The 12,713-nt window shown below is 39.9% G+C and overlaps 1 protein-coding gene across 1 annotated transcript; it reads left to right on the forward strand.

Moving 5' to 3' along the window:
• The first annotated feature begins 202 nt into the window (after nt 1-202).
• On the forward strand, nt 203-12,213 carry OSGIN2 (oxidative stress induced growth inhibitor family member 2). The gene is made up of 6 exons (XM_054985528.1): nt 203-278; nt 3,313-3,467; nt 4,899-5,035; nt 6,490-6,681; nt 8,033-8,124; nt 10,640-12,213. The coding sequence occupies exons 1-6, from the start codon at nt 235-237 to the stop codon at nt 11,685-11,687; spliced, it is 1,668 nt and encodes a 555-aa protein (XP_054841503.1). The 5' UTR covers nt 203-234; the 3' UTR covers nt 11,688-12,213.
• The last annotated feature ends 500 nt before the right edge of the window (nt 12,214-12,713 follow it).

Here is a 12,713-nt window from a genome sequence, read left to right on the forward strand (position 1 = left end):
TCCGGCCCCGGCCCGCCGCCTGGCGAAGGCTCCGCCCTCCGGCGTGACTGGCCCAGCGCCGCGTGTGAGGCGAGAAGGCGGGAGAGAAGAGAGCCAGCCAACAGCGGCACCCAGCGCGGCGGCGGCAGAAGAAAGAAGAAGAAGAAGAAGAGGCCGCGGCAGCAGCGGCAGCGGCTCCATCGCTTTCTCTGGCTGCCGCCGCGCCTCAGAGCCTGCCGCCTTCTCCAGTCCCTCATGACGGTTTGGTGCTGCCGATGCTCTCTGGCCAGTCATTTCAGGTAGAGCGAACCTCCCTTCGGTTTCCCTGCCCGAGCCGGCCGGCCGGCCGGGGGAAATGGGTTTATGGGTCAAAAGAGCGGCTGGCAGCGGCAGCCTCCATCCTCTTCCTTCCGGCTCCTCCCCTCTGCCGCCTCCCGCCGAGGGAGTCGCCGGCTGAGGCGATGGGAGAAGCCGGTGCTCCAGGCCAGCATCGCGGTGCGAAGGGGAGGAAACTCGCCCGTGCGGGTGGCTGTTGTTTTCCGGGCACGGAGGAGGAGGTAGAAGAGAACCGGGGACGAGGGAGAATCGGGCGGGTGGGCATCGGGAATGAAAAACAGGCGGAGGTATGGCAGGTGTAGGGACGGGGAAAAGGAAGGAACAAGCTCCTTTCGTCCTTCCCTCGTAATTTCCATTCATTATGAATTACTGTTATGGATCACAGAACAGACAAAATGGGAGAGCTTTTGGGGGCTGAAATATATTTATATGACGGCAAACCCTCTTCTGATCCTGCCTCTCTGTTGTGTGCACACACAACACGCGCGCACAGAGGCAGGGCACAGATGGCTAGTTGTCATGTAAATTGTGTGTGTATAATATATATGATGGGGCACTCAAGCTCTATTTTTAATGATGGAGAGAGAAAAGAAAGGCGTAATTTCCCCCACCTCCAGGTCAGATTTTAACTATTACAGGCTGAATTTATACATGTGGTGGGTGAGAAGTGTGATAGATTCTTATGCTTTATTTCATACAATTTTTTTTTTAAAGTTCTGCTCTTTCTTGGGAGGAGATGGATTTAAATGTGTGAAATAAACAAAATCTTTGTGTGTTGGTGTGTAGAGCTGCCACTTTATAGATGAAAGCAGAAAGAGCAAAGATGTAGTTTAATGAATGTAGAGCATAGATGTAGTTTAATGATTCCCAGCAATAGTGTTTTTATTAAACTCCAAATTGTAGAGCACTTTTTCAGACTGCATGACCACATACTTGCATTTGTCACTTTGCATATGGCGGGGAACCACCAGTGGCTCCTTAGCTATGGTGTCAAAATCTGTCAACATCTTGGAATGCAGCCATTTAACAATATTAAACAGCCCTTACGTTATAGAATATAATGTATTTTAATTGTTTGTGTGCATCCTGCGAAATTGTGAAATGCATGTTGTGACTAATGCAGAAAAAAGTAATTGGCATTCATGTTGCGTTCTTTGGATTTTGATGTAAAGTTCCATAGAATAAAAAAGTAAAGAAGACGGTACACTTAGTCACTATACAGGCATTGCATATTTAACAAAGTAACACAGTTTGGTTTAGTTTATAGTCAGATTTACATAGTTTATAGTAAGATCTTTGTCGGATCTAATTATTCAGTGTCTGCATTATAGGTACCCAGTGAAGACACCTTATTTGTGTAGATAAGGAGATATTCAGGAGAACCATTAAATAATGAACACATTTTTCAAAGCATACTTTCCCCCACATAAAAATGGAAATCAAAAGTGTAATTAAATGTCAGTAAGAAGAATGTTACTATACTCTTTAATAAGATTGTACTGGAGTTCTCTGTGGTCATTTTGGAATTGGATGCTGTTAGGTTTTGAGAACCTAAATTAATAGTGTTGTATGTGGACATTATCACACCTGATGGTGATCTATTTACTGGCAGGCAAGCTATCGCTTGGGTGTATCGTCAACTAATAGAAACTATAGAAAATGGTAAACTAGATGCTCATGTTATTGAAGTTTACAGTTTAAAAAATTCCTATTCAGTGTATATTTCTTGTGCTTTAAAAATTTGATGTATTCTGTGCAAACAGGATAAATAAGACTTAGATAATAGATAGCGAATTAGCAGTGGTACTTTTAGGTTACAGGACTGAAATTAGCATGTGGTGGTGTGGCACAATGGTACAGTATTGTCTGTTGGAGATGATTCATGTGTCCTTCCTTTTGAACAAAATGTAACAACATAGTTGTAACCATGTATGTAAACAGGGAGTTTGTTTTTTTATTTCCCTGTCCTGCCCACTGATTGTAGTGCTCATTAGCTAACATTAACAAATTTGATTGGGTTCCATACCCTGAAATATTTGGTAACTACATAGATGAAATGTGAAAGGAAGTGAGAGGGAAACCAGGAAATTACATAATCATCATCATTTTGGTAGTGGAAACCTGCCTTTCCACTTTCCACTGAAGTTAGTTAAATATTGCTAATTGAGTAAATTAGTATATTTGCTCGTATTCTTTAAAGACCCAACAGTTGACAGGTATAGAACCAGTCCCAGTATAAAACCTTCTGTGGTCTGTTGTTTGCACATTGGTGTAAGATAAGCACGGTTGCATCATTGAATATATGATTTGAAGTGGCAAGGCAACAAACAACTGGGCTAAGTTATACTGGAGGACAGTGGCAATGATTGGAGCTTCCAGTGCAATTGTGAGCACGGTTACACCCTTCTAAATCCATTGAAGTAAATGGGCTTAGAATAGTGCAACTCTGTATAAAATTGCACCATTAGAACCAGAAATAGCTCCCTAAATATCAGTCAGGATATGGATCCAGTAAATATGGAGCCTGTCAGACTCCTAGACTGTAAGGAAGGAATCAATTGTAGAACTGTATGCAAGTTCTGCAGAAAGTGTTCCCCTTTTCCTCAACTGCAGCAAGCAGTTTCTCTTGTAAGAACTTTATCTTTGGTGTTTTAAATATATGGACATTATTTTCTTAATTTATCAAACCAGGTCCTTCAGCTAATTGTTAGATCCAGACAGTTATTATTGTATTATTAATTACAGAAATGATTATGAGGCAATTAGTTACAAGAAAAAAATCTGAGCACCAAAACAAGTACTTTTCGATTGTTTTTTAATTGTGCATGATCAAAAACCTTTTCCCTCTCTTATGGTAAACTAGTAGTATCCATGGAGAAAAAATGGTGCTCTGCACAAACTAGGCAGTATGTACTTTGCTTAAAGCTTACAGAATTTTGCTTGATATATAGTCTCAAATCAGCTACACTGACTTAACTGTTTTTAACCTTCAAACAGAAACTACTGTACTTCTGAAACTGAAGGACAATTTTTGCATTCCTTAGTGCAGTATTTGGGTGACAGCCTTGGGACAAATGTTAAAACAATGCCCTTACTAGAAGAAACTACTTTACCTGTGGATGTACCACTGACTTTGCCAATGGTAGTAATAGGTAAGTTCTCAGAGTTTCAGCACTCATATGGTTAAGGTTCTGAAATATTAAACTTATTTAAGTAGTAACAACATGGACCATGGTAGAGTATTTATCAAATTTCTATGTAATGGTTGTCCTAGTTATCCTATTGTATTTCTATACTGTATAAAATATTTGTACTATAATAGATTATTCAGTTAAGAACTGTCAGTTGGTGCCTCCTTTTGCCTAATCCGGATACTTGGGATCTAACCACATGCTACATGCAAATGCATATCATCAAATCCAGATGCAACTCTGTCTTCAGGTCTCTAACCATTTACACCCTGTCTCTCTCTTACATGATATTAATTTATCCAAATTCAGCAAATATTATTTATTCCGCTGTGAATTGTTAATAAAAGTATTTTTCTGTTTCCAAAAATGCCTCCCATGTCATGTAGCCTGCAAAGGGATTGAACATCTGCTGTGATAGCTTTATAATAAGTTGGAGTGTATAGCTGTTCTTTACACCAGATGATGTTTCCAAAGTTTCTTCCTTAATGATCATCAGAGACTGCTCATTAATCTGCAAGTGGAAGTGGCATAAATTGTTCTGACTATGTCCATATTTGCAAGGAGGAAATACGGTTTCTCACAATAAGGCCCAGTTAGTCCCACTTGCTTCAAATTCATATTTTAGTGGCATCAAGTTATACAGACACTGTTCTGAAGTGCTGCTGCAATCAGTTCTTTTCTCAAATCGTACAAAGCAATATTGTTTCTCTTGGTTGGAAAATAATGCCCCCCCCCTTCTAGTTTCCATTATAACCACTTCCCCACCCTCCAAAAAAACCCTGATATTGAAAAACAGCAATGTCAAGATCAGTATTAAGACTGGGGATTAAAATACAAAAGCAAAACAGTTAATAAATAATTACATACAAGAAACTAAAAGTTGTATTTCCTAAGCAAATAATTGTAAAAATGACCTAATTTTCTTTATATGTATTATGCAAATAGCTCTTTGATAACAAAAAAGTAAAAAGAACTAAAATTAAATGAATTAAAATATCAGAGTAAAAGTGAAATTATTGTAACCACTAGCCCCATGTGTGTGGACTCGGAACATTTTCTTTTATTCTTCATACCAGACAATAAAAAGATTAGAAGTAGCTGATTTGGCAGTCTTACTATCATTTTATTGGAAAACTTTATTCAGAATCAAATTGATATACCTGCTAAAGAATATATTAGGATATCTTCAGAAATACTGGGCCCATTCCACAAAAGTTGAGCATTTTTAAGCAAATTGATTTCAATGAGAAATATAGAAGCAAATACTGAGCTATCCCGTTTGCATTCAGGAAGACTTAGAAGTGCTTTACTGTAGCTTGAACGTGCCCATTGTTTTGGTTTACTGTAACTTTAAACTATAATAAGTCATATGTGATTATTTTTTTTAAACAGGTAATGGGCCTTCAGGAATTTGCCTCTCTTACATGTTGTCTGGATACAGGCCATATTTGTCTCCTGAAGCTGTACATCCAAATCCTATTTTGCATAGTAAACTAAAAGAGGCTAGGCACCTCTCTATTGTTGATCAGGTGAGCCCTGCTAACCTCATATTCAGTGCCTTAACACTATGTGTTAAGGCACTGAATATTTTATCTCAATGTTTATGAAATAATTTCTGATACTTTTGGTCACAAAATACACTATATACCCTAAGCATGAAATATATATTTGTTTCTAATGAGAGTCATGGTATTCCATTTTTCCCACATTGTAGTAACATGCAAAGTAGAACTTGCAAGGGTAACTGGCAGTTACTGTAGGTGACAAGACTTGCACACATTAAGAACAAGGGATCCCTTTCCTTGATCAATAGGGTTCCCAGGTCCCTATTTCCTTCAGGTGGGAGGGGGGAAATCTGGGACTTACCAGTTGTTGCTTCCTCCCATTTGGAGCCAAAATTGGCCCCATTGAAGTGCAGAAGCATGCCCACTGCTGGCACAATGACGCCACTTCGGGAAGTGACGTCACTGCACCCTGCTGGGAGTGTACCTGGTGCGCGCTTTCCCAGGTTGCCTACTGGTGGCAGGCAATCTCTGGGGGGCTTGCCACCTCCCGCTGATCGCCAGTAATTGGCAGGGAACAGGGCAAACCCTCGTGAGATAGTCTGCCACCGTCAGGCAACTGGGAAGCCTGTTGATCATTCCTATGGTCCATCTGATGCAACACTCTGTCTCTGACTATGGCCAACCAGATAATTCAGGAAAGTTCACAAACTATTGATATGTATTCCCAAATCCTGGTGATTTCTTAATATGGATGTCCAGTTTTTAAGTATCATGGTTAACAGCTATTTACTTGGTTATCTACCATGAAATTTGTTTAACCTTTTAAAACAGTTGAAGCAATTAGGGTTCATTACATTATGTGAATCTGTAATATCATGTGATTCAAAGATGGATTTTACATCAAATAGTTTTAGCTCTCTTGAATCTCAGTGAAGGTAAGATAAGGGACATCTTTTAGCCTCCCCCCCCCCAGCAAATCTGTTGATAAGGGTCTGACCAGGTATGTGACACACATAGTATATAGTATATCTGAAATCTTGACTAGCTTGAAATTATTCCCGAGAATACTGATTGGGCTTGAAGTTATTCATTAACCCATTGATTAATGAAATGTATTTGTGTCTACTGCAACCAAGAAGCTGGGTGGGTCAGGAGGATAGTTCAAGTTTGGAACATTTCCTGATAATGAATTCTAGTTCAACAAAACTTGAGAAGTGCTAACAGATTGGTAGGCAGTCTCTGCTCTTGTTGACCTGTTCATTCAGCCCCAAGTGAGAGAAAAGAAGGTGGCTTTAAACAGTCATCCTGGCTTTTGATGAAAATAACTTGAAGAGAGCTGGTGGTAAGAGACAAAAGTAAGTGCTGGGGTTTCAGAAATCTTATAAGGAGTGCATGGAGGTGAACAGTTGGGCAAGTGAAGCTAAAGCAAATCACATTTTCTATTCTAATAATTTCCATTTATATCTCCCCCCTCATAGGAATTAGAATACTTGTCTGAAGGCCTAGAAGGACGCTCTTCAAATCCTGTTGCAGTACTTTTTGACACACTTCTTCATCCAGATGCTGACTTTGGATTTGACTATCCATCTGTTCTTCACTGGCAACTAGAACAGCATCATTATGTTCCTCATATTGTACTTGGCAAAGGACCACCCGGTGGGGCTTGGCATGTGAGGAAAACCTTTGTTTCTACTTTTGAAATCCACTTGTTTATCAAGAACTTTACTTGGTACATTTCCAACTCATCCATGTTTAAGATGCGTACAGAGCTTCTGACTGGTTGCAACCCCTACAGTCTCCCAGCTCAGGAACAATATAGCTCTGGGGCTATATTATATGTCCGTTTTTTTCCAGAGAGCAAACCAGAGTTTCAGAAATCAATGAAAATGTAATATGGGCAGTACTGAACAGCTGTCTTATGTTTTTGTCATTCACTTTTGTAATTTTCTGGGAAATAGGTTTGTGTTATTACTCGTATACACTTGTGGAAAATATATGATACATTTCCAATAGTTCAGTCCTCTGCAATTACTCCAGTCTTAGTAGGCATGTAATATATCTCTAAGTTTTGAAGGTGTGAGAGAATCTAATTCTTTTTTCCTTTTCTCTTCTTATCAAGTCTAGCTCATTTTACTACTTTACCATCATAATATGCATGTTAACATAAAATTGTATTATTGGCATATTGAGTGTTGGACTAGAATCTGGGAGACCCAAGTTTGAATCCCCATTCTGCCATGAAAACTCACTGTATGACCTTGGGCCAATCACACACTCTCAGCCTAACCTACCTCATAGGCTTGTTGTGAGGATAAAAGGGAGAAGAATGATGTAACCTGCTTTGGGTCTCCTTTGGAAAGAAAGATATGATATAAGTGACATAAATTAAAAAATGAATGTATAGTTTCTACAAGTATAATTGCAAATACCAATGAGAGAGCTACAAATTGCTGTAGCCTCTACCAGTTTAGCTCATGTGTCTTACTTTTCGTCATATGAGAGTAACTCTTAGTGCAGTCCTAAAAAGAGTTACTCCAGTCTAAGTCCATTGATTTAAATGAGCTTAGACTGGAGTAACTCTTTTTAGGATTAGAGTGTCTGGATAGGATGCCAATGGAGTAAATCTTAGGAGTAACCTGAAAGTGTTTATAATTATATTCAAGACCCACAATTGGGTCTTGAAATCCTCCCTATACCTAAGCTAATTTAATTTTGCACAGTCAGCTGAGGAAATTTTTGGAAATAAATACTGCACTGGGGATGAATATTTGGCAGAATGAATCGTGTGAGGCCATTGGAAATGCTATCCATATGATTCCCAAGGCAATTTATATAGAAGGATTGTGTCATGCAGGTCACGTAAATGTGTGGACTGGCCTGTGGTGATGCATGATACATTTTTTTAAATTTGTAATGTTGAAATTAATGCTGGTGATTTAATTATCTTGCAGACTATGTGGATGCATGTGAAAATAAGCAGACATTTTAAATATATTGTCTTGAAATAATTTTGTTTTCTAGTCTATGGAAGGTTCTATGCTGACCATCAGTTTTGGAGATTGGATGGAATTACCTGGGTACAAGTTTAAGGACTGGGCTGCTACTAAGCGAAGGTGAGAACAATAACAATAATGACTGATGCAAGGAAAGTGGTTGCTTTGCCATTGCCTCCCACTGCATAGCCACCATGGTCTGGCCCTGCTTAGCTGTTGAAATTTGACAAGATCAGGCTTGCCTAAGCTATCCAGGTCAGGGCAACTAGATACTATGTTCTGTTAATATCATGCACACAATGGACTACTATAGGACTGCTTAGCTTGGGTTTGCAATGTAAACCATTTTTATATTAGTTCGTAGTTCATTAAGCAAGCTTCTTTCAAAGCTAGGTGCAACGTGCTGCTGCAGGGGACTGAACAGCCATTAAATGTACCTCTTCCCAGCCCTGACTGCAACACTCATTTAGTTGGAGATCGATCTCAGTCTCTTGGAGAATTTAATTTAAATTTCCACAAAGGAGGCTAGGCTAACTGCTTCTGATAAATCACGCATCAAAAACAGTAATATAAACTTACTCTCTTTGTCTATATCTTCCATAGAGATCCACAGTTGCATACACATAACATTGGTCCTTTTCGCACTCAAGGTTTAACCCGCCATTTATGAGCATTTGCTGCAATTGTAATGGCTTCAGCATTGCATCTGCATATTTTACACTGTTTGTGGCAGTTTTGATTTGGTGTCTGGTGTTTCATTTTAGACCTGCTTGGAAGCCTCAGATCAGTTTCGAGCTTTCGGGGCTTCGCAATTCATGTCACACTTAAAAAAAAAATTGAACATGCATATTAATGTTATGTTGGAACTCATCTCCCCCCCCCCCCCCCCGGTATTTGCTGATTGGGCTGTCCTGTGCCCACTGGAGTGGCAATTGGTGGTGGAGTTCTGGGGGAAAAGGTTCCACACTTTTTTTTTTAAAGCCAAGCCAGGAAAGGGTTAAAATGCTGCTGCTGCTTCATCCCTTCCAGGTAAATTCCCTGGCAGCTTCTCTCTCTCTCTCTCTCTCTCTCTCTCTCTCTCTCTCTCTCTCTCTCTCTCTCTCTCTCTCTCTCTCTTTTGCATTAGCAGAAGAGAGGGAAAGGCCATTTAACCCTTTCCTGTTACAAGAGAGAGTGTGTGTATACCCTAGAGGAAGGAAGGGAAAAGTAGCCATTTAACCCTTTCCTGGCATTTAAAGCCAGCAGGGAATAAGCAGCAAGGTTAGGAATCATTCCTGGCTTTGGAAAAAAAATAAGAGTGTATGCATACCCAGGAGGAAAGAAACCAACGGAGAAGCAGCCTTATGACCTTTACCTCATTTTACTGATAAAAATGTCGGAAAAGAAGTTCAGAGAGCTGAGGAGGGTGGGAGTGGTTAATTCCACACAAACAAATCATCTCCCTGGGAAAAGGAGAGGGAGGAGAAGAGAAGCAGAAGGGGAGTATAGAGTTCACACTGACATTAACCAGGCCAGACGCGACTGAGCAGCCGCTTCAAAATAGTATAATGGTATGTCTGCAGGGGGGAAAATTGGGGATACCGTGGACAAACATAGTTACTGCATCCTGTGATTACCTTGCAAGAGTGAAACTCCTGTAAACATGGGAAGCAGAACAGATACTAAAACACTAAAGTCCCAGTGCAAAAAGGACCATTGACTGGCAATGAGATTTGCTGGTAGGCTGTATTGCAGTAAAAATTAGGAAATGTCCAGGACTCTGTCTTTTAGCCAGTCATTTTTTCAGTAAAGTATATTTCAAAGTTGCATTGAAATTATCTATCTAATTCTGAACTGGATCACAGACTATGAATTAATACACCGGTAGAATAGAACTAGGGACAGATGGAGGAATTTCTTTACAAAAGTGTGTAACTTTAAAAAAAGAATGCTCACTGGGCTCTGCTATTTTGGTGGCTACTTGGCAACCACAACAGTACTGCTGAACCTTCCAAGCCATGATTTCTGTAAAGCAGTATGTTGGGCAGCAGGGGGAGCAGGAGTGGCCTTGGAGGCCAGCACACAACTTGGTCAGATTTTTCCTGGGAGAAGGGAAAGCTGAAGATAAGAGAGGATAAGTGGTAGGTGGGAAGAAGAGAAGGAAGTAGGAAAAGGGGAGAAGCTATGGGGACTGTCAGGGAAGAGAAAAAAGAAATAATGGGGGTACAGGGGAAAATGAGATGCCTCCCACAAGTCCTTCTGGATCCCTACTGGTGGTAATGCTATATTAACAGGTGTTACTGTTAAATCACTCTTATTCAGATCTTTGCTCATGAAGCAACTGAATTTCAATTATGGTTGAAATCGTACATCATGTTTCCTTTAAAAAAAGTCTTCAATTGGCCACTAATTTTTATAAGCCTTAATAGTTGTGGGTATGTTTGTTCACAAAATGGGTTTCCGACTCGGCAAATGCAGTGGAAATGTCTCAAAGAATAATCTTTTGTTTTAACAGTAATGACAAACCTTGGAATCCCTTCCTCAGGAATACATCCTGAAATTTCCAACCAATTATTTTTGGAACTCAAGGAAGTGCTTTATTCATGTGTGTGTGTATGAGAAAATGAAATAATTAACCAGAGATGTTTTGTTTCAGAAATACAAAATGTGACAGAGTTCTGCCAGAAGAAATTGCTAGCTACTACAAGCACTATGTTAAAGTCATGGGCCTACAGAAGAACTTCAGAGACAACATTTATATTACATCTGTGTTGAGGCTTTACCGAGAACAGGACCACGAAGATGAAAGCCAGGTGAATGAACATGTTTCAACACAGCATTTCCAAATGGAAGGGCAGGATGGACAGACCTCACTGATCAAGAGAAACTGGGAAATCCAAGGTTATCAGAGAGCAGCAGATGGCTCTCATGTACCATTCTGTTTGTTTGCGGAGAATGTGGCTCTGGCCACTGGAACATTTGATGCTCCTGGTCGCCTCCAGGTGGAAGGAGAAGACTTTCCCTTTGTCCTCCATTCCATGGCGGACTTTGGAGTTGCTGTTGGCAAAGGAATGTTACGTGGGAAAACAGACCCAGTCTTAATCATAGGTGGTGGACTCACAGCAGCTGATGCAGTTCTGTGTGCTTATAACAACAACATCCCTATAATTCATGCATTCCGTAGAAAGGTCACCGATCCAGGTTTAATTTTCAAACAGTTACCTAAGAAGCTTTACCCAGAATACCAGAAGGTCTACCATATGATGTGCACTCAGTCAGTCACTGCGGATTCTAATTTGCATTCTTCTTATATCAGTTTTCCTGAATATCGTGTACTTTCATTTCAGTCAGATATGAAATGTGTCCTTCAGAGTGCCACTGGATTGAAGAAGATCTTAAAGTTCTCTGTAGCTTTAGTATTAATAGGTTCTCATCCTAACCTATGCTTCTTAAAGGACCAAGGCCAGGGTATAGGGCATAATCCAAATGAACCAATTACGTGCAAGGGTAACCCTATTGAAATTGATCCCTATACATATGAGTGTACAAAGGAACCCAATCTTTTTGCAATAGGTCCTCTGGTTGGAGACAATTTTGTACGCTTTTTAAAAGGAGGGGCATTGGGCATTGCACAACATTTGGCTAAAAGGCAGAAGCAGAAACATCAACTCATTGTTGAAGGAGGAGGAGATGGAGTGCCCTAAAGCAAGTAGTCACAACTAGGGAACTACAGGCATATGCTAACAAGTGATCTATTAACATCTAAAGTCATTGGTAGCCATGTTTTTCTTATACATACAAGTTCTTCATGCTTGTATTGCCTTGTAGAGGGTGATGATGCTACAGTATTTCAGCCTTTACAAAAAACAAAAATACTGTCTTTTTTTTACTGGAGCTCTTTCCAGATAAAGGAAGAGTTAAATGAAAATAAGCTGATTGGCTTTGGTTTCATATATAGTAAGAGAACATGTTTACTTCTCTGGAGTGAATTCTGCCCATGAGCTTTTTATTCTTCTTTTACATTACAGCACTAGACTTGAGTTCTAAGAATAGAAACTTCTTAACATAAATGAAAAATTAAAGCAAACGTTCAGCAGTTTATTTGCAGCAGAGATTTATTTTGCTATGGGCGTAATGGCATCTACAGCAACCTCTTTGCACTTTTTAATTGTCTGTGAAATAAAGACTTTTTGCAAGGAGAAATGCGCTAGTTTATACTCTAGATTTAGCTTTACATGGTAATGGAAAACAATAGTCAAAAAACCACTCCTGCTCCCATTACACTTAGAATTTTATCAAAAGATCTGACTAATACTACACTGATAATTGCAATAAGTGCTCTTACTACATAATCAGTATGATGAATATTGACTTTTCTGATGTAGCTCATGCACGCCTGAAACAACAGTCTTGCAGACTCCTCAATCTATATGAAATGTTCCTTAACAAAGCCCAGTATGGAGTCCTACTTAGGAGTATAGCAGAGATCTCAATTTAGTCTCTCTGGTTTGCAAACAGACCTAGGATGGAGTGTTTAACTGAAACCCTGTCCTTGATCGGACACACTGAGTCAGCCTCTAGTAGTACTGGTGGAACAGACTGTCCACTTGCAGGCTGCTGTGCTCTCCAAAGTCATTCTCCTAGGCCTCATAATGGATATCAAAGGGAGGAGATGTGCAGGGGATCTGCAGCTCGAGAAAGGAGTCAGTACATGGAAGTGAGAACAGAAC

The sequence above is a fragment of the Eublepharis macularius genome, chromosome 7 (assembly GCF_028583425.1).
Source record: "Eublepharis macularius isolate TG4126 chromosome 7, MPM_Emac_v1.0, whole genome shotgun sequence".
NCBI classification, from domain to species: Eukaryota; Metazoa; Chordata; class Lepidosauria; order Squamata; family Eublepharidae; genus Eublepharis; species Eublepharis macularius.

What these genes read in the sequence shown, in the direction of transcription:
- OSGIN2 (XM_054985528.1), top strand. Translation starts at nt 235, where the DNA reads ATGACGGTTTGGTGCTGCCGATGCTCTCTGGCCAGTCATTTCAG. An exon ending in TCTCTGGCCAGTCATTTCAG is followed by an intron (nt 279 to 3,312) that starts GTAGAGCGAACC and finishes ACCTTCAAACAG; the next exon opens with AAACTACTGTACTTCTGAAA. An exon ending in ACCTCTCTATTGTTGATCAG is followed by an intron (nt 5,036 to 6,489) that starts GTGAGCCCTGCT and finishes CCCCCCTCATAG; the next exon opens with GAATTAGAATACTTGTCTGA.